The sequence below is a fragment of the Megascapheus bottae genome, chromosome 9 (assembly GCF_031878675.1).
Source record: "Megascapheus bottae isolate mThoBot1 chromosome 9, mThoBot2.hap1, whole genome shotgun sequence".
Taxonomy (NCBI): Eukaryota; Metazoa; Chordata; class Mammalia; order Rodentia; family Geomyidae; genus Megascapheus; species Megascapheus bottae.
Genome location: NC_143517.1, coordinates 61,667,791 through 61,687,056, shown reverse-complemented (window position 1 = coordinate 61,687,056; position 19,266 = coordinate 61,667,791). Strand labels below are relative to the sequence as shown.

Here is a 19,266-nt window from a genome sequence, read left to right as displayed (position 1 = left end):
TGTGCCCATCTGGAAAGCTTCTTTAGACCCACCGTTTCCACAGTAAATGCTCCATACTCAGCCCCTGTCTTATTTGACTTGGTGAATTCGGATCTAATTGGGCATTAAACTCCTTCCTTCTCAAAGCAGTGTCTTCCACTGCCTTCTGAGTTTTCTTTTCCTTACTAACTGCTCTTCTTATGCTTGGTTAAGTCCTTTCTGTTTTGTCTCGTAAGCACTCTGCAGCAAAGTGCTCAGCTGTCTTCTCTTTTCACATTCATGTTCTCAGTGGATGTCATCACGTTTCATGACCAGAGCTAGCCTCTTTCCTGAGTTAAAGATTCTTATGTCTATTTAGCTAGGTGACATCACTCACTGCATTGTTATAAAACTATTACAAACACCTGATTAAAAAGAACTCCTGATGTCTAACCTGCTGTCATGTTGTCCCTATCTTCCTCTGCCTCCATCTCAGTGATAACCCTTTACCCATTCTCTTAAGCGAAAGCCATCATGGCCTCCATTCTTCCCCTTCTTGTGCTTTGTTTAAACACTGGGCTTCTTGAGGTTTTCATCCAATCTGACCAGAATCCAACTATCCATGAATTCTTCCACCATCACGTAAAGCATTTCAACACTGCCTCCTGCCTAGGCAATGACAATCCCTTGTGAAGTCATCTCTATGATATCGGCTGGCCTCCTACAATCTGTTCCTCTTAGGGCATAAAGAAGGCTGACAGTACAAGACACACACACCACTCTTTAAGGAAATTTTCTGGAAAATACCATACAACACTTCCCCTCACAAAACTAAAACATGTGACTTCACGTAAGATGCAAAGGAGGTTGGGAAATACAGTTGTTCTTCAATATATACATTTGTCTCTTTTGAATCAAACTTTATGTTTCCTTTAAGGGAAAACAGACAGTGGAGCCTTTGCCTCAGAAACCTCTCAGAAATTGTCTTTCAGTGACGTAAGAACTCAAGTTGCCTGGTTGGAGAATCGGTCAATAAATAATCATGGCAGAGGGGACAGCACACAAAGTAGCTTCAGAGCTTTATTTGTTGGGAAAAGTAAAAAGTATTTAATACAGTAGACCTACTGCTGCTAAATCTAGAGCTAATGTTAAGCTCTGTAATATTGCTGGGTTTTATATATTTATAGTATAATACGGGACATGCTGAAAAGAAAGCTGACAAAATTACTCTAAGACCTACACTGATAGTATGGAAACTGTACTGGTCAACTCTATCAACCATATGGGCAGAAGACCGGGGCATTTAGTTCAAGTGCTGCCTTTCCTCTAGCTATGCCAGCTCTCCAAGTACTGTTTTCTTCATCTGTATAAATCACTGGCTGCATTTCAAGCTCTCCCAGAGAGTGGCAGAGACAGCAGTGAGAGGAGAAGAGAAACAGATAGCAAGGAAAAGTGAGACAGCACAGACTGAACATAGTCTCCACGTGGGACACATAGTCTCCACGTATTGTCCCAGCGTGTTAGTTCAGTTCTAGCAAACTCAGGTAAAATGGAAAAAGAAAATTTCTGCCACCAGATGTCTCTGTCTCTGCACCAAAGCTATGTTTTGTGCATCATTTTCTCCTAAGAGTCTCAGGTCAACAATAAGTAATTTATTGATTTCTTGTAGGCTCCTATTGAAAAGTTAATATTAGTATAGTTTTCTAATGATCCAAATAGCTTTGTCAATAAGAAAAAATTAATGTAATTATTAATGCACTTGATTATATGATATTGATAGCTATAGAATCCTAATATAAATTATATCTCCTTCTCTTTTCCTGTTCCCCCAATGTATTATGTTCAGGCTTGACTTTTCTTTGAAAGATGATGAAAAACGTAACCAAATCGTTCTGGATCTGGCTGTCTATAGGTAGGGACCTTTTACTGTTCATTTATTTAATGCCATTTCCTTTAGTCCTTTTGCTGTTGTTATGTGTGTGAATTTTGTTTGTCATTTGTTTGCTTGTTTTTTTTTTTTTTCTGAAACAAGGTCTTGCTGCATAGGCCAAGCAGGGCCTTGTTCTCACACCAGCCTCAGAAAGAGCCCTCCTACCTCTCCAGGGCTGGGATTTCAAGTGTGTTCTAACTCTTCTTCTCTGTTAGTTCTCAAACAAGTGAAAGTGAAATTTTAGTTTCCCAGTAAATAAGGAAATCCCCTTTTAAGCTGGAGAACTTACAGTAAATTTTGAGAAGAATGGCAGCGAAAGGAAAATTAAACCCCCTGCCCACGCCTGGGGACTCTGGAGTGGCCCACATAATTGTGAACACTTTGCTGTTCTGACACAGAATGCGCACAGACCCTCTCTTGTAAGACAGCCACTTTGCTCCATAGTCCTTAGTGTTCTTCCAGATGTTTTAGTATAATAATACGACTCAGGTGGCCAGTCCTTCCCTCTGCCCATGTTAGGGTACTGGAGATAGGCTCCTGCTTCCTGATCAGCAAGGACATTTCTGCCCTGCCCCTTCCACTGGTGACTGGCTCTCACGTACCTTATTCTAGTGGACAGGAGGAACCCGGTGTCCTGTTGTCCCTCACTGCTACATTCTCAGCTCTCCCAAATCCCTGTGGTGGTACCATCCAGACCTGTGCCTGGCTCCTTTCTACCCTTCCTGGTGGCAGGCCACCCTGCTTTATGGTAGACCCTGTGGCTCACTAGAAGTGCTTCTGATCATCACGGGGGCCACTTCCAGGTGCCTCTTATTGCTCCAGCTTTCCTTCCTATCTTTCCTTTATCTCTTGTGCTTTTAAATTTTGAGAACATGCCTATTCTAGGATATTTCATGTAACTAGAGCCATACAGTATGCATGGCCTTTGTACCTAACTTCTTTGACCTACCATGATGTCTTCAAGGTGTGCACATGTTACGGCCTCTGTGCTCAAGACTCCAAGCCAAGCCTATAGCCTCTTTATGCGCTTTCCTGCCTGGCCTTCACAATCAGTATTTTTAAATGTAGACAATTATCTGGTGAGATGTTCTACTTTTTTGAATGACGTGAAATGGAAATCTTTCATTTGCTCATGAGACCTGGGAGTGTCTGCTGTCCACGATAGATCTTGTTTGTTCGGCGGTGCGTGCTTTCCAGGGGAGAAGCCATCTCTTTCCTGGAAGAGAACCAGTCCCCGCCCAGTTGCTAAACAGCTGTAGCCCTGGAGAGGCCCGAGCATGCGGCAAGGATTGATGGTTACCAGCCTCAAGTACAATGAATTCAGCATCTGGCCTGCACAAACTTTAGAGGCTTAAAATAAAATGCTCGTGGGAAAGCATGGGGAACCATTTTTTTTGCAAACCTCTGGTGTTTTAGACCTCAGATATTTTTGGGCTAGGGGCAATCAATGACAAGTGTATTTGTGGGTCTAAGAATGAAGTTGCTGATGTCTTGAATTTTTCTACTGGACTAGGACTAATTTAAAGCTAATTTTTTTAGGACATATTTAGCATAGAAATTTTAAACTTTCTTAAAATGGCTTTGTAGTATGATTACATGTTACATATTTAAACGTCAATGTTTGTGAAAATGACAAGATCTGATTCGCTTCACTTTGCAGGTATATGGATACCTCTTTAATTGAGGTGGACGTGCAGCCAACTTACGTCCGCGTAGTGGTCAAAGGCAAGGTAGGTACAGTCCTAGAGATGGTGAGAGTTTCAAAGCTTAGCCTCAATCTAAGCTGCGTTGCTTCAAAACAACCTTCGATATCAGTAAAATAGAAAATAAAAAACACAGTCAGAGTGCTGTTTTTCGGCACGTGATTTTATAGCTCGGGGATGATGATCAGCATGACTGCTGGCATTGTGTGGCTGGGAACACTGATCCTTTAAACCCGTGCCAGCGTGTCACATATTTACAAAGCTGATGGCATGGCTGGGGGCTGTACATGAAGGTAACAGCCTACCCCATTCTAAAGTGCTAAGATTTTATTCAGGGGCCTGCTCATTTGCTAATTTTTGAAACTGAATTTTTTTTATTATTCTGGCATTCATATAGATTAGCTTAATTCCGTTAAAATGGAAATTAGTTAATATTTTATCCATAAATTACTTTTCTACTATAAATAGTCACAGGGTTGCATGGTGATTGAAGACCGTTCTTTAGATTATTTATTAAGTAAGGTAAAAATAGTCCATCGACTTTGAGCACAGTATACTTTTTTTCTACCCCACAATGAATCAAAGCACATTGTTTTCACTGAACAGCATGCTGTGACTTTGGAATGAAAATAAATACTGCTTGAGGTTACATCTAAGGCACCCTCAAGGTCATCTCCTTACCTAATGTGACCTTGAGATCATCCTCTCATGTAATGAGACCTTTTTCTTGATAACTGCCACTTACTAGCCATTTCAGCTCGTCCTGCCAGCAGAAGTCAAGCCTGACAGCAGCTCGGCCAAAAGGTCTCAGACAACAGGACATCTGGTGATCTGCATGCCAAAGGTAAGGCCTCCCTCACATCTGGGAATGTCAGTTTCTGAAGGCACGTGGCCTGTCAGGGGCCATCATGACCCTGGTGACAGTACTTTGAGGTTAGGGGATAAGAAATTCTACTCACATCATCTCAAGCAGAAGTGGAAAAGAGAGCTGAGACTGGGCTGGGACTGGGGATGGAGTGGCTGGCGCCTTTATCACACTGAGGGCGGTAGCTCTCCCAAGTGAAGCAGCTGTACGTGGTAATCAGTGCTTTCCTACAAATGGCTTTGAGAGGAGGTAGAGCAGACCTTGGATCTCTAATTGAGACTCTGATTTCCTAATGTTCTGACTAATCTTGTGACTTGGGTAAGTTACATGGCTTTGTAGACCTCTATCTCCTACTATCATTTCTAAGAGACAAAATGTATATATAATTCATTTCACAGTGAGCATTCAGTGAATGATACTAAAATTATGTTAGTATTTTTTTATGGCTGGTTAGTTACTATTTTAATGAATACTCCTCTCAGGGTGGAGGAGTTATTGGTAAACCTATATTTGTATATGGCATGCGCTCGGTTTTATCTGGTTCAACTTAGTAAACATTTATTGAGTTTCTATGTAGTATCATTTGCTTGCATATAGATGAATAAAGAAAATGAATAGCTTTAGGTAGTGGAGTAAGGGGACTGCCTTGATTAGAGGTGTACCTGCAGGAAGAGAAATTGGATACTTGTCAGAAAGGATGAATAAGAAGCCAGGCATCACTGGCTCTTGCCTATACTTCAGGAGACTAAGATCTAAAGATTGAGGTTCAAAGCCGGCCTGGGCAAGAAACTCCATGAGCTTTTTATCTCCAGTTAACCACCAGAAAACCAAAAGTGACACTATGCTTCAAAGTGATAGTACGCTAGCCTTGAGTTGAAGAGCTCAGGGACAATATCCAGGCCCAGAGTTCAAGCCCAATGACCAACAACAACAACAAGAAAAATAAAGTGGAGGACAGGAGTTTGGCCTAGTAGTAGAGTGCTTGATTAGCATGCACAAAGACCCAGGTTCGATTCCTTGGCACCACATACATAGAAAAAGCCAGAAGTGGTACTGAGGCTCAAGTGGTAGAGTTCAAGCCTTGAGAAAGTCCAAGGGCAGTGCTCAGGCCCTGAGTTTAAGCCCCAGGATTGGCAAAGAAAGAAAGAAAGAAAGAAAGAAAGAAAGAAAGAAAGAAAGAAAGAGAGAAAGAGAGAAAGAGAGAAAGAGAGAAAGAGAGAAAGAGAGAAAGAGAGAAAGGGAGAAAGGGAGAAAGGGAGAAAGGGAGAAAGGGAGAAAGGAAGAAAGGAAGAAAGAAAGAAAGAAAGAAAGAAAGAAAGAAAGAAAGAAAGAAAGAAAGAAAGAAAGGGAGAAAGAAAGGGAGAAAGAAAGGGAGAAAGAAAGAAAGAATAAGAAGATGAACTGTATAGAGAAGGAGACAAACCGCCCGAGTAGTTTGAAAAATATGGCTACAAATAGGAACCGAGTAATAGGCTAACGGGGGATGAAGAATCAAGGAATGCATTTGAGGCTATGGAGGATAAAGTTAGAAGAAACATCAAAGAAATAGGAACAAAGAATCATTGGATGTTTAAGGGAAAATGGAAGGTGAAAATGTGGGCTTCGTCTCACTTGATGGATTAAAACTCATAGCATTTACAACCTAGAGTCTGATAAGGTTGTCTCTGCTGACTTTGATTTTTAGACTTCTTTTTTTTCATATATTTTTATTGTAATTAATAGAAGGGTTACATTATATTTACCAGATAGAAGGTGCATTAATTCACATACATTGATACCCTTTCTCAGGTCTTGGTCCCCATTTCCCTCCCCCCACCCCTGTCCCTCATCTTGTTTTCCCCCCTTCCCTATCTGATTTCAAATAACCAAATAAGCATATGTACAATATATCAGATAATAAGATAAAATACTGTAACATATGAGCTAACTACAGTACAGAAAAAGAGATGAGAGATAAAATAGTACATTAAGGACAATAACTACTCATTATATGGCTTTTGTTTCTATATCCTGGAGGCACTTTCATTTAGCGTCACACTATATGGCCTTATGTATCCAGGTTTTGTTCTATTGTAAATCTCTGCTAGTAGAGCCCAAGTTTTCTACTGATTATGACAAATGAGAGAAACCATTGAGCCTATCTATGTTCCTTTGAGTCTGGCTTACTTCACTTAATATGAATCTTTTCTAAGTTTTCCATTTCTGATTTTTAGACTTCTTAATTTTGATCAGAGACAGAAGTTGTTTGAAAATCTAACAGACTAAAAGAATAGATGACATCCCTGAAATAATTTGAAATTTACTATGTCCACATGAAGTGTCAGGATTCCTCATTACATGGTTCATGAATGAGTTCAGAGATTTTTTTTTTTGCAAATAAAACTTGCTTTCACCATAAAAAATTATTTTCAGTCTAACAAAATGAGAATCGGGAAGCTGAAATGAGTTTTGTCAGGAGTGGGGAACTGAAGGGATAGAAGGCAGATGAATGAAGAAGAGCCTGTGATATAGTCCTAATATTCAGTGTATATATGTGAAAATAGTCTGGGTGAACTGAAGGGAGGGATAGAGGTGGGGTTTTGAGAGACAGGGAAATGATGGCCAGAGTGACATAAATCAGGATACTCCATACTTACAAACTGAGTTAGTGAATTGAAACCCATTTGTGCAACATCTTCAAGATAATGAAAACAAGAAAGAAATGTTTCCACCCTTACTACCTCATTATAGGAGAAGGTAGGTGGCCTCTGGCAGGTAGTTTGGAGACGTTGTGGAATGGCAGCCTGTCTTCAGGCTTCCTCCCATGAGAAAGCAGCAGTGGGCAGCATGCATGCTTGCTTTCAGCTTGGATGAGACAGAAAAACAGGGATCTCTGATTATGTGAAACAGAAGATTCTCAGGACTGAGTAGGCTTATTAGCAGAAGAGCCATCCAGTCTTGATTGCCTTCACCCTGAACAACTGAACCAATCTGGGTCCAAGAAATACGAAATGTCTGATTGGGGTCTGTTCAACCCTCATCTCCTGAGCTGGGGTGGGATAACCTCAGCCCAAGTTCCTTGTGTTGTAAAGGGGAACAGAGAAACTGGAATCACCCCAGCTTCTGCTGGTGACAAAGGAAAGGGGCATGGGCTAAGAAAGATTATCTGGTACAAAGAATACAAAAGTGATTAACCAGAAGTTTCTATCATGATTTAATAATCCTTCATTTTCCATCGCCAGTTTTCCAACAGACTGATTTCAGATAATCAATTATGTGTTCTTATTCAGCAGCAAAACATAGCAGCACAATTTGTTGTCAAGCAATAAAATAACAAACAGAACTGTATACACTGCATTATCCTTAGCGGCCACAACAAATTAAGGGAATGCGGAGAGGAATGTTCTACAGGGAAATCTAAGAAATAACTCGATTACCTCAGCACTTTGCTTACAGATGTTTATTTTGAATTGATGTTTATGTGACCTGTGACCAGCAACTTTTTGCTTGTCTGTATGGAAACTTCCTTTCAAACTGAAAAGGTGAAAATTAAGTGACAAGTTTGCTCTTTCCTAAAAGGAATTCAAGGTATATGACAGGGTACCAGGCAATTATGTGGGAATCTCTCCTGTCTCTGTTTATGAGTCTTCTAGGTAAATGCAGCCTTTGGTTTGGTATTATTTTGTGCTTTTGAGACAGTGTCTCACTACATAATCCAGACGGACAAAATTTGCTATGTAGCACAGACTAGCCTTGAACTCGTATCATCCTCTTAGCCTCCTGGGTGTTTTGATTCTCCCCTTTTATTTAATCCGCCTAGTTTTTTTCACATGAAAATTATAATACATGGTTTATTAATGAGAAAGTATTCCAAAAGTGCTTGGCTGGAGATGAGATCATTTATATAGAAAAACTAGGAAGGGTTCTATTTTTCTCCTTAATAATGAATGATGAATACTATTTTTCCTTTTGATTTGGAGACAATCTCACTGTGTAGCCCATACTACCCTTAAACTGTTTTCCTGCTTTAGCTTCCCAAGTTCTGAGATTATGTATACACCATCATACCTTGAAATGTTTACCCTTTCAAGGACATATTGTCAAAGATTTTAGATTACTATATTAAAAGGATTGATGTAAATATTACCAAGTTGTCATTTTTTCTTTCCAAAGGTAGTTAGTAGAAGCAAATTTTAGAAAATAATTTCTTGTCCAAATGAGTTGATTTTTCATTCATGAATATTTATCTATGATGATATAAAGCTCAAACAAAAGGATGTTTAAAAGATCATCAAAAGCAACAAAGCTCTAATTTCATTCTTCATCCTTATTTAGAATCAGGAATATATATTACTAAAGATTGATAATATATTTATAGAGTGGAGCATTTAAAGTACTGAAATTTAACCCATGACATTATGTTGCATGCCTGGACTTCCTTTGTTGTGGAAGTTACGCGCCAGGCCTCATTATAACTATTGAAACAAATCCTTGGAATTTTAAAGCATATTTTAAGAATAAACTTACATGTTTATTGACAAATGACTTGATTTAAAAAGAGAACTTGCTGGGCACGGTAGCTCATGCCTGTAACCGTAGCTTCTCAGGAGGCTCAGATGTGAGGATCAAGGTTTAAAGTCAGCCTGGGCACAAAAGGACCCGAGACTCCTATCTCCAATTAACCTATAGAAAATGGGAAGTGGGGTGTAGCTCAAGGGTAGGGTGGTAGCCTTGAGCTGAAGAACTCAGGGACAGTGCCCAGGCTGAGTTCAAGTCCCATGACCCATCACCGAAGGAAAAAAAGAAAGAAAGAAAGAAAGAAAGGAAGGAAGGAAGGAAGGAAGGAAGGAAGGAAGGAAGGAAGGAAGGAAGGAAGGAAGGAAAGAAAAAAAGAAAGATGAAAACTTTTTTTGTTGTTGTGTCAGGGAAACCCAGGGCTTCAAACATACTAAGTAAGCACTCAACCACTTGAACTATGCCCCAAGACGTTTTGTTCTCTTTATATTTTTTTAGAGAGTTTCATTACTTTTCCTGATCTGCTCTTAGATTAGAGATTTTCCTGTCTCTGCTCTACCAGTAGCTAGGATTACAGGCATATGCCACACCTGCTGATTTGATAACGAAATCTTAATGATGTGGGTAAATGTATCTGTGTATAGCTATATTTTCACTAAATGAGAATTTACCACAGTGTGGGTGTGCCTGGGGTGGGGGTAGTTATTATCCTAAATGAAATAAGACAGGCAGAGAAAGAAAAAATAATAGGTGGTCTTACTTACATGTAGGACTTGAAAGCAATTTCAAATATACAGAGATAGGGCAGAAAACAGAGGTTAGCATGGTGGGGATGGGAGATAGAGGATAAGGTCAGAGGATGAAAGTAGCAGACGTACAGAACAAGCAAGTCTAGAGACCCAGTGTACAAGGTGAGGACAAGTGTTAACAAGGGTGTGCTTTATTGGGGATTCAGGATGAATGAGTAGAGCATAGCTGTTATTGCCACTGGGAGATGACGGATATGCTAGCAGGCTTCACTACTGTACCTGCTCTACCACCTGTTTGTGTATTTTCATACACACCCTGAAATAAAATGGACCTAGAAAAGGAATGTGTATAGTTAGGATGAATTTGGCTTTAAGCAACTCCAACTTCTTAGCCAAAGACATTTAAATAACCTAGAAAAATGTACTAACCTCACCCTAAGGAAAAGCAAATTCAGGCAAAAAACCCGGTAACTTTTAATTCATTCATGGAAGAGAATGGCCAAAACATTAACTGTCTAAGCTAGCATTTACTTGTTGTGATACCTGGATGTCCTAAATCAATTGAAAACATATGGAGTGTGATGTTTAGTAGCTCCCCCTTGTGACAGTATTTGGGAAGAAGGTTAAGAAGGGCTCTCTGATTCCCCTCTGTCATGTCTGCATCGCATTTCTTGGTGAAAATTCAATGGAGAATTTTTTTATCCACTTGCCAAGGTCCCAAAATTTGTCATGGAATTCACAAAATACTGTCATATTTATAATTAGATACTTTTTCAGAATATTGTCATATCAGAATGATGTGCTCTCTTACTTCTTGTTCTTAACTGTGTGTAATGGGTATAAGTCTGGGCAGTGACCAATGTGCAAATTTCGCCAGATTAAGACTGATCCTGGTCACATAGATTGAGACTACATTTTCTGTTGCTGATATCACAGTGAATTGCTCCAAGGTCAGTTCCTGTTCCAGGCAGCATCCCCTTGGGCTGGCCCTGCACTAGGGATGCCTCCCCTGCCCCTAACACCTGCTGGCCCATCTATAACAGCTCATGGTTTGCAGGGGACCAATGTGGCTCACAGCACCTCAATTTTCAGTGGGCCATCAGAAAGAAGATGGCCGCTCACCATCTTCACAGTATCTCGGTGTCTTCAAGGAGTTCTAGGGCTGCTGCCTGGCCTGCAAGTGGCCAGTGAGTGGTGGATAGAGGTTCTGACCAGCAGTGGGCTGGTGGGGGTGGGGTGTCTGCCCAAGCCAGAGAGGCACAGGAAACGTGTTTCACAGGCTTTCCTCAGTCTTCCCTACTGCTTGCTAGGATTTAGCTTCCAGCTTATGCACTGTTGCACTCAGTACTCTGCTTAGGGAATTGTATAAAAATGTATCAGGCAAGTGACAGTGCCTTATATGTATCATCCTAGCTACTTGGGATGCTGAGATCTGAGGAAAACAGGAAACAGTTGCCAGGCCTGGGGCTTCAACTTAGTTCCTATGCACTGTCCCTGAGCTGCTTTTGCTCAATGTTAGCTCTCTACCACTTGAACCACAGCTCCACTTAGGGCTTTTTGTGGTTAATTGGTGCTAGGAATCTCACAGACTTTCCTGCTTAGGCTGGCTTCCAACCACAATCCTCAGACCTCAGCATCTTGACCCCCTATTTAAAAGTCCCAGGGTTTGTTACCCCCATTCTTGTACTTAACTCAGCTTGGCACCACTGGGAAGACTAAATATTTAGTTATTTCTTTGTCTTCCTCAACAAGAATCAAAGCTTCATAGTGCAGAGTTTTTGATAACTGACCTACCACTGCCACATGAGACTGGCAAGGCATAGATAGATGTTCCATGTTTCTTTTGAACACCTGAATGCATTAATTGTATTTTAATATTTATGACATGAAGCGACCATATTTTCAAAAGATTTCCAATCATTCCTTAATTATATTTCCTTGTACATTATTCCAGAATAATCTTAAAATAAGTTTGTCACATTCTGCCTCCAAAAATAAGGTCTCTGTAATCTCTGTTGCCATAAATCCAGAGGCAGTGGGAAGAAATAATGGTAAGACAGGTGCTGGAGTGGGGAACCCATGTCAGATTTGAGTGTTTCACTCTAGCCGTGCCACCAAGGGAAATGATTGATTTTTCTCTGACTCAGATTCTTCATCCTAAAAATATTATTAATACTGCTTCAGGCCTCAAAAAGTTGTTTTTTAAGATTATTATGAGTTAATGTAAGTAAACCACCCACAACAGTTTGGAGCCATAATACATATTGTATTAACCCTTAGTTTGAATAATAGTAATCATTGCTACTAATTGATATTGTAAATGATTAATGTTGGTTGGTTCACTTTGTTTTGTAGTTATTACCATAGTCCATTTAATGTTACTGTAATGAAATACCCAGTTTATCCAACTATTAACAGTCAGGTTTATTGACATCATGGTTCTGGTGGTGAGAAAGAAACAGCACCATGGTGAAGGCGATGGAATGGGTCCCTGGCGGTATCACAGTAAAGTCAATGGAATCACATGCTGGGAGCATGAGACAGAGAGACAGAAGGGGAGGTTATCACGTGATAGGAAAGGAATCAAGAGAAGGCACAGACTGGCTTGTAACAATTTGTTTTGAGGACCTCGTCTCCAGAACATCAGTGGTAATCCCTCAAGTGGGCCACTTCCTGCTAGGTTCCACCTTTTAAAAGTCCACCACCTCTTAATGCCTTTCTATTGGAAACTAAGTTTGGTTAGGGAGAAGTCAAACCACATCCAAACCATTGCAGTAACTCAGATGCATTGTAATATGGTGCATTATATCTGAAACAAATGGATGTAAAATTCTAAAGTATAAAAGTATTAGAAAATATAAAATCAAATCTGGATTGCCAATCATGTGCTTCTCTATTGTACCTCATATGTCATGGAGAAGATTTCCTTTAGTTACTTTTCTTTTGTATGTGCTACACCTTTTAAGTTTATTTTTAGATATTATACAAATGATTTATTTTAGTCCCTGTTCTGAGTGGGGTATTTACAATCATATCTTCTAAGTGTTGATGCTCGATCTGTAGCCTGTTTGTCAGATGTGTAGTCAGTGCAGTTATGTGTACATAAACACTGTAATTGTCATTCGCCTGGTGATGGTTAGCCTATGATCTCACTACAGTCCAGATTTAACTGAAACTGGGAGCCTGGTTCGCTTACATCATGTCATTAAATTAAACTTCCATCCAGATTCTCAATTGACAAGTTACAGGAACACTCCAAGAGTATGCCTCATAATTCCTTTGGGTATTCTCTCAGAATAATTAGCTGACATTAAAGAAGCTGCCATATGAACAGAACAGCAACATATATTTATCACTTCATTTGATGAATGACTTGCTTGATTCTGCTACCAGGCACAGAAGGTGAAGGTCATGTATCAAGGCCTATAAAACAAACCCCAATTCTCAAAAACAGACTCTTCTCCTTAAGAGTTGGGCACATGTGTCATAATACTTTCTCTCTAATCAAATATGTGTGACATACCCAACACAATGACACTTTTGTCCTGATTGTCAAGTGATCTGCAGTTATCCCTGGCCATCTTGCCGTATCTCCAGTTGTTCTATTTGTGCTGTTTCTCCTTGATTTCTCATTTTCAACTCATTCCCTAAATTTCTAATACTGAAAACGCTGAACATCGAAAACAATTTTTTGCATGAATGTACTACCTGCATTTCTCATCCCTTGTTTGTCTCTTCCTCATGACCACTGCTGTGTCTTTCCAAACTCCCATGTGGGTATTCATCTTATTTCTACTTGCTGTGTGTGTGTGTGTGTGTGTGTGTGTGTGTGTGTGTGTGTGTGTGTGTCTGAGAGAGAGAGAGAGAAAGAGAGAGAGAGAGAGAGAGAGAGAGAGAGAGAGAGAGAGAAAGAAGGAGAGAGAGAGAGGGCGCTTGAACTCAGCCTGGGTGCTGTCTCTGAGCTTATATGCTCCAGGCTAGCCCTCTCAAGCTACAGCTTCACTTCCAGCTTTTGGAGGGCTGTTTAGAGATAAGTCTTCCAGACTTTCCTGCACAATTTGGCTTCAAATGATGATCAGCAGATCTCTGCCTCCTGAATAGCTAGGGTTACAGGTATGAGCCATTGGCACCCAGCTTTCCACTGGCTTTTGAAACTAGATTTTTCCCTTTGGTAATTCTCTCCCTTCTATACTACTCCATTGAATTTTGCTTCTACTGATTTTGAATTAGAAAGCATGATGAATTATCTCCTCTCTAAACAGGAACAAAATATAAACTGCTTCTACTTATTGCTCTTTTCTGCTCGATTGTAAAACTCTTGACACAGGCATCTTTATTGGCTGTTTTAGTTTTTGTGTCATCATCTCTAAAACCATCTCCATCTAGGCATCATCTCTTTCCCAAACCCCTCCTTCTGAGGTTTGCAGTCATGTCCACATTAGGCCATCCTATGCCGGTTCCTCCTCCTCTTCCGTTTGATAGTTCCCAGATGTTTCCCACCGTGGTCAGGTGACTGGAGCTGCACCTCCCCCTGTGCTCCCCTGTGCAGCACTAACTCTGGGTGCTGCTGCAGGTCCACTGGCTGTTCTTTCTCACTGTGTGCTTCTTTGGTATTTTGTTGTTGTTGTTGTTTTCCTTTTTCTTTTCCCAGTTCCCAAAGCCTCTGAGACTTGGCATACACGATTACTCAGTTATGAGACGGTTTCTGTTCTCTATTTATATTCATTCCCTGTATAATCTCACGACTTTAAATATCTGCACAGCCCCATCATCTGCTAATTTACCAGCCAAGTAAGAAGGATCAACAATCACACCAAGGAGAATTCAGAAGATGGGCTCCATTTTCCCCCCTCAATTCTAGGTTTTGGACTCAAGGCCTGAATGCTGTCCCTGAGCTTTTGTGCTCAGTGCTTTGAACATTTTTGAGCCACAGCTCCACTTCTGTCTATTTTAGTGATTAATTGGAGATGAGAGTCTCTTAGAGATCTCTGTTTGGGCTGGCTTTGAACCTGAATCTTTAGATCTCAGCCTCCTGAATAGCTAGGATTACAGGTACGACCCACAGGCATCTAGCTTGGACTCTATATTTTAAACACATGTTAATGCTATCACTGTCTAAGAAGATCATAAGCAATTGCTGATTATTGGCCTCAAAACAATAGTAGGAGATCAAGTCATTTGTTTAGTAATCACTGTTTAAAGTTCAGAGTTGTCCAAGGAAGTAAATCACCCTCCTCAACTTTGGAATGGGATTCCGAAGGAACATAAGCTCAGAGTATGTAGAATGAGAAGCTCTCATAGCCCGAGTTCATGTGAGCTAAACATCTCCAAAATGGTGCTTTGACTTGATGAAGGTATGCTCACATATATCTGGCAAAGTCCTGTGGAATTCCTTTTTATAGCAGTTTCACACACCACACACACGCACACACACACACACACACACACACAATTGATATTCAATTTATCATGTCTTATATCTTTCCACTTTACAAGGTATGGAAGTGATATATATTCAGTAAACACCACACTGAATTTTGACTGTGGATATTTTCTTGGACTACATTATGTGATAGTCCCTCTTTTGTTATGCAGAGGTGGCAGCTCCCAGTCAGTCATGCCCTCTTAAGGACAAACAACTGAGACTAATTTGCACTGCATTGTTAGCCTAAGCTTCTCTGTAGGTTAAATGTGCTAGGTGTATTTGCAACTAACCACATAGCTAACTGCCAATGGGTTGAACAGGATGTGGCTAGTTGAAGATTATTTAAAATGAGTTCTCTCCCACAATGATAGATGAGGCAAGCATAAAGATATGATTAGTGTCTGGTAGAATCTCATTGATATTTTGGAACCCAATTATGCCAGGTTGCTGTTCTCCTTGAGAGTGATCTTGAGAGTCTCAAAGTTACTGTGGTTATTAAGTTGAGAAACGTACTTTTTCAGTCTGTGAAGCACTTTCACATTTGGTTCATTCAGAAGCTAAATCTTACATAGGAATTGATACAGGGGTTTATTTGGGGAATAAGTAAACCAACTATTCCCATGGATGTAAGTAAAAGATTATTTGAAACCCACACATCAGTACAACTCTCCCCAAGGAATAACACAACTGCGATGTCCATACACCAAGCTCTAAAAGTTTTGGTTGATAACGACTTCCTGTTGTTAGATGGTGGTTATATAAAAGTCCCAGCATTTTTGATCAGGTGCTAGTGTACTCAAACCAGCCTCCACTTTCCATGGAAAGCTCTCAGCCTCAGAGGAAGAAGTACTGTTACCTTGAAAACTGCTACAGGGCACTGAAACATCAAAAGATTTGAACCTGTGTCTGCAACCAAAACTGATGCCAACTATGTTAGGTGAAATAAATGATTTTACAAGGACCCCCAAACTATAGGAGTGGTATGACATTTAAAAGTTATTCACTGAGGGCCGGGAGTTTGGCCTAGTGGTAGAGTGCTTGCCTAGCATGCACGAAGACCCAGGTTCAATTCCTAGGTACCATATATATAGAAAAAAAAGCCAGAAGTGGTGCTGAGGCTCAAGTGGTAGAGCTCTAGCCTTGAGAAAGTCCAAGGACAGTGCTCAGGCCCTGAGTTCAAGCCCAGGACTGGCAAAAAAAAAGTTATTCATTGAAAAATTCTAAAGTTAAAATATGTAATAATTAAATGAACAGTCATTTTTTGTCCTCACAAATTCATTTATTAGTGAAAAGACTAATAAACAACATGGATAGCACTTGTTGAACATATACTGTATGCCACACACATTGTTGAATACTTTACACATCTGTGGACTGTTTTTATTATTTTGCCAGCAGAAAAGAAAGCCTTATGTTGTCTTACACTGGAGGGGGTAAATATCCAAATGCACACAAATGCCTCATAAGTTCATTGTGGCCTAGTTACTTTTGGACTAACAGTAGTTTAATACAGTGCAGAACTTCCCTTTCGGAATAGTGTTTCTAGTGTTTCGGATCTCCAGCAAGGACCTGCTTGATTGGCTTGATGAGCAGTACTTTCCCAGCAGCCTTCATCCAGCTGTGAGTTTTTCTCCTCCATTTGCACCATTGTCCAGGCACAAAATTAGATATGACGAAGCTTGTCATTTCTTCCATGTTGAAAGATACCTGCACAGTTACCTGGGCTACATTGTAAACTGAGGGGCAAGTTCAAATTTATAGAAAAAGCCTCTTTTCAGAACCATGGGTTTCCTCTCCAAATCCTTGCCTGGTTTCCTCCTGGACCAAGTGGATTGACTTTTCTTTTTATCTCGAAAGTTAAATGCAGAAATGTGAATTAGATGGATACGTATCAGACGCCGGATAGTAAGTAGTAGATACCGGATAGGGGCCAAGCCCTGGCAACACAGGTTCCTCAGGTCTTGCCATGGTGTGACTTCCCACCCACTTGACCTTGACCTAAGAAAAAGTGAAGCTGGGGAAGATGGAGAGACCACAGGCCTCCTGTGGCTTGCAGGGAAGGAGAAGAGCTGGTATGGCCAGTCGACAGGGTAGGGGATGTTCACAAGAATGGCAGGACTCCATGGGCTTTGCAGAGCCGCCAAATCTTAAAGCAGAGCCAGCAACTGCATCTTCTGTTTAATTTCCTTACTCATCTCCTTGGGTTTGAATACAGTTGTTTTTAGAAGAAACTGAAAAGGATTTGATCCCAGCTGGCTTTCTGCTGTTAAAGGGAAGTCCCAGACAGACTGTGAAGATTCTGCACACTTTTTGGACCTGTTAAGCTTCTTTTAGTGACTTACTTAGCCACTACAGAACTACACAGCGGCTACTTAACATGGCTTTAAGTTGTTCAGTTAGGGTGGGTGACAGGTCATTCTTCAAAGCGTTAGTAAATGAGAAGTAAGAGAGGCTACCATAAGACCATGGAAGCCTACCTAATTACTTACATATCTGTTCTTCTTTTGTTACATCTACCACCATCTTTAGTTGAGCAACATAAATGTTACTTTGGATTTTTACATGGGGAATTAGGGAAAGGAGCCTTGAACTATTCTGTCCCTTATTTCTAGGAATTTCTCAGAGGCTATGAGGCAGGAATATTTCTGAATGTTAGTCTGAATATTTGCCCACAGTATTATCCAAAGTGAGCACCACACTGTCAGTAGAAGAAGTTTCATGCGATGGGTACCAAGCTACAGAATGAACAAAATAATGAGCTTCAGACTATTCTTTTTGTGGCACGAATGCCTTTCAAACACATTGGAATCTTTTCCCAAGGTCATGCCTTTGAGACAGCTCTGGCTCCACCCATTTACTGCATTTGCATGTGGCTTTTCTCAAAGGTCCAGTTGCCTGGGCTACAAAGAGTGGTGTCTGAGTGTATATCTCTGACTTTCATCATTCTTTTCTGGTGGATGAGCTCATGAAAATGATTCCACAGCTCTGCCTATTTATCTCATCTTCCTCTTCTCTTTTACACAGGTCTCACAGCTTTTTCTCCCTATTGGGCTCACTGACAATGTCACTCAAATTAGCTCATTTGACTGCCTCCATTCGATTAAGTGGCCTGAACCCTATTCCTGTGAGCCTCCCTATTCTGTGAGCCTCTTCTGATTAACATTCTCTCCTTAGAGTCATTTCCATGTGCCATTCAGATGCATCAGATCTAAATGTTTGGTTGAGTCTTTCCGTTCTAATAGAAATTATGAATAGGCAAGAAGCAGCTTCCTTAATGTTGGCAGCCCTGGACTGGAGTTCCAGTGTCACAGGTTAGGTTTACAAATCGACAGGATTATGGCACTAGTTTCTGAGAATTAGGGGTTTATGGATCTTAGCGTTAAATTTCAGAGGCCAATAGCTCTAGGTGAGAGCAAGCGTTACCCTTTTCAGATCCAGTATGTGTAACTCTTAACTCTGAGAAATAGAGGGTTATTGCTCCCTGCTTTCAAAGCTCTTGGTGTCCAGGTCAGGAGCTGATTATTTTATTCTTCCAGCACCTAGCAACTAATGTTATAGGTCCTGTGTATCAAATATTAGCATACTTTACCTTAATCTTGGTGGCTCTCGGGAATTCTTCCAGTGGCCAACGCTTGCAGCTTTCACCTTCAGTTCTTTGAAGGTTCCTGTTTCCCGCCATCTCACTTTTTCAATTTCTCTACCTACCAATCTCTTTAGCTGTCTTTCTGTTGCTGGTGGTTGGGTCTGGAGTTAAGAAACTCTTCTGCTCTTTGTGCAACCAGCTTAGACCACAGGGAGACAATTAAAGACCTTTCGGGAGAAGTCTTGTTTTAAAATAATGTAGTGAGAGTATTCATGTTGTCATTGTGGTGGGGGAAATGTTGGTACACAAGAGAAGCTTCCAGGTCTAACTCCACTTGGCTGAGAAAGATTCTGCTTACACGGCTAGAAAGCACAGGCTGTTTGTGGTCAGATTCTCATCTCACCCATCACTGCCCGACGTGCTCACCGTCCTCAGTTCCAGCAGTCATGACCTTTGCTTATGAACCTATCACAAGCCTTGTCTATATCAGTTATGACAACTTTCTGAGTCACCTGGGTATGCCTCTTCTCCGCTCATGAATAAGAACAGCTGACAGGAG

At 40.7% G+C, this 19,266-nt stretch overlaps 1 protein-coding gene across 2 annotated transcripts in view; it reads left to right on the top strand.

Moving 5' to 3' along the window:
• The window catches only part of Dnaaf11 (dynein axonemal assembly factor 11), a 78,625-nt gene that overhangs the window by 39,086 nt on the left and 20,273 nt on the right, over positions 1-19,266 (top strand). The window contains exons 8-10 of one of the 2 annotated variants that reach the window (XM_090339422.1): positions 1,805-1,870; positions 3,549-3,618; positions 4,349-4,435. In XM_090339422.1, coding sequence (XP_090195548.1) covers positions 1,805-1,870; positions 3,549-3,618; positions 4,349-4,435 — 223 coding nt within the window. Of the gene's footprint in view, positions 1-1,804; positions 1,871-3,548; positions 3,619-4,339; positions 4,436-19,266 lie in introns of both variants that reach the window. The other variant, XM_090339421.1, reaches the window with a different exon arrangement.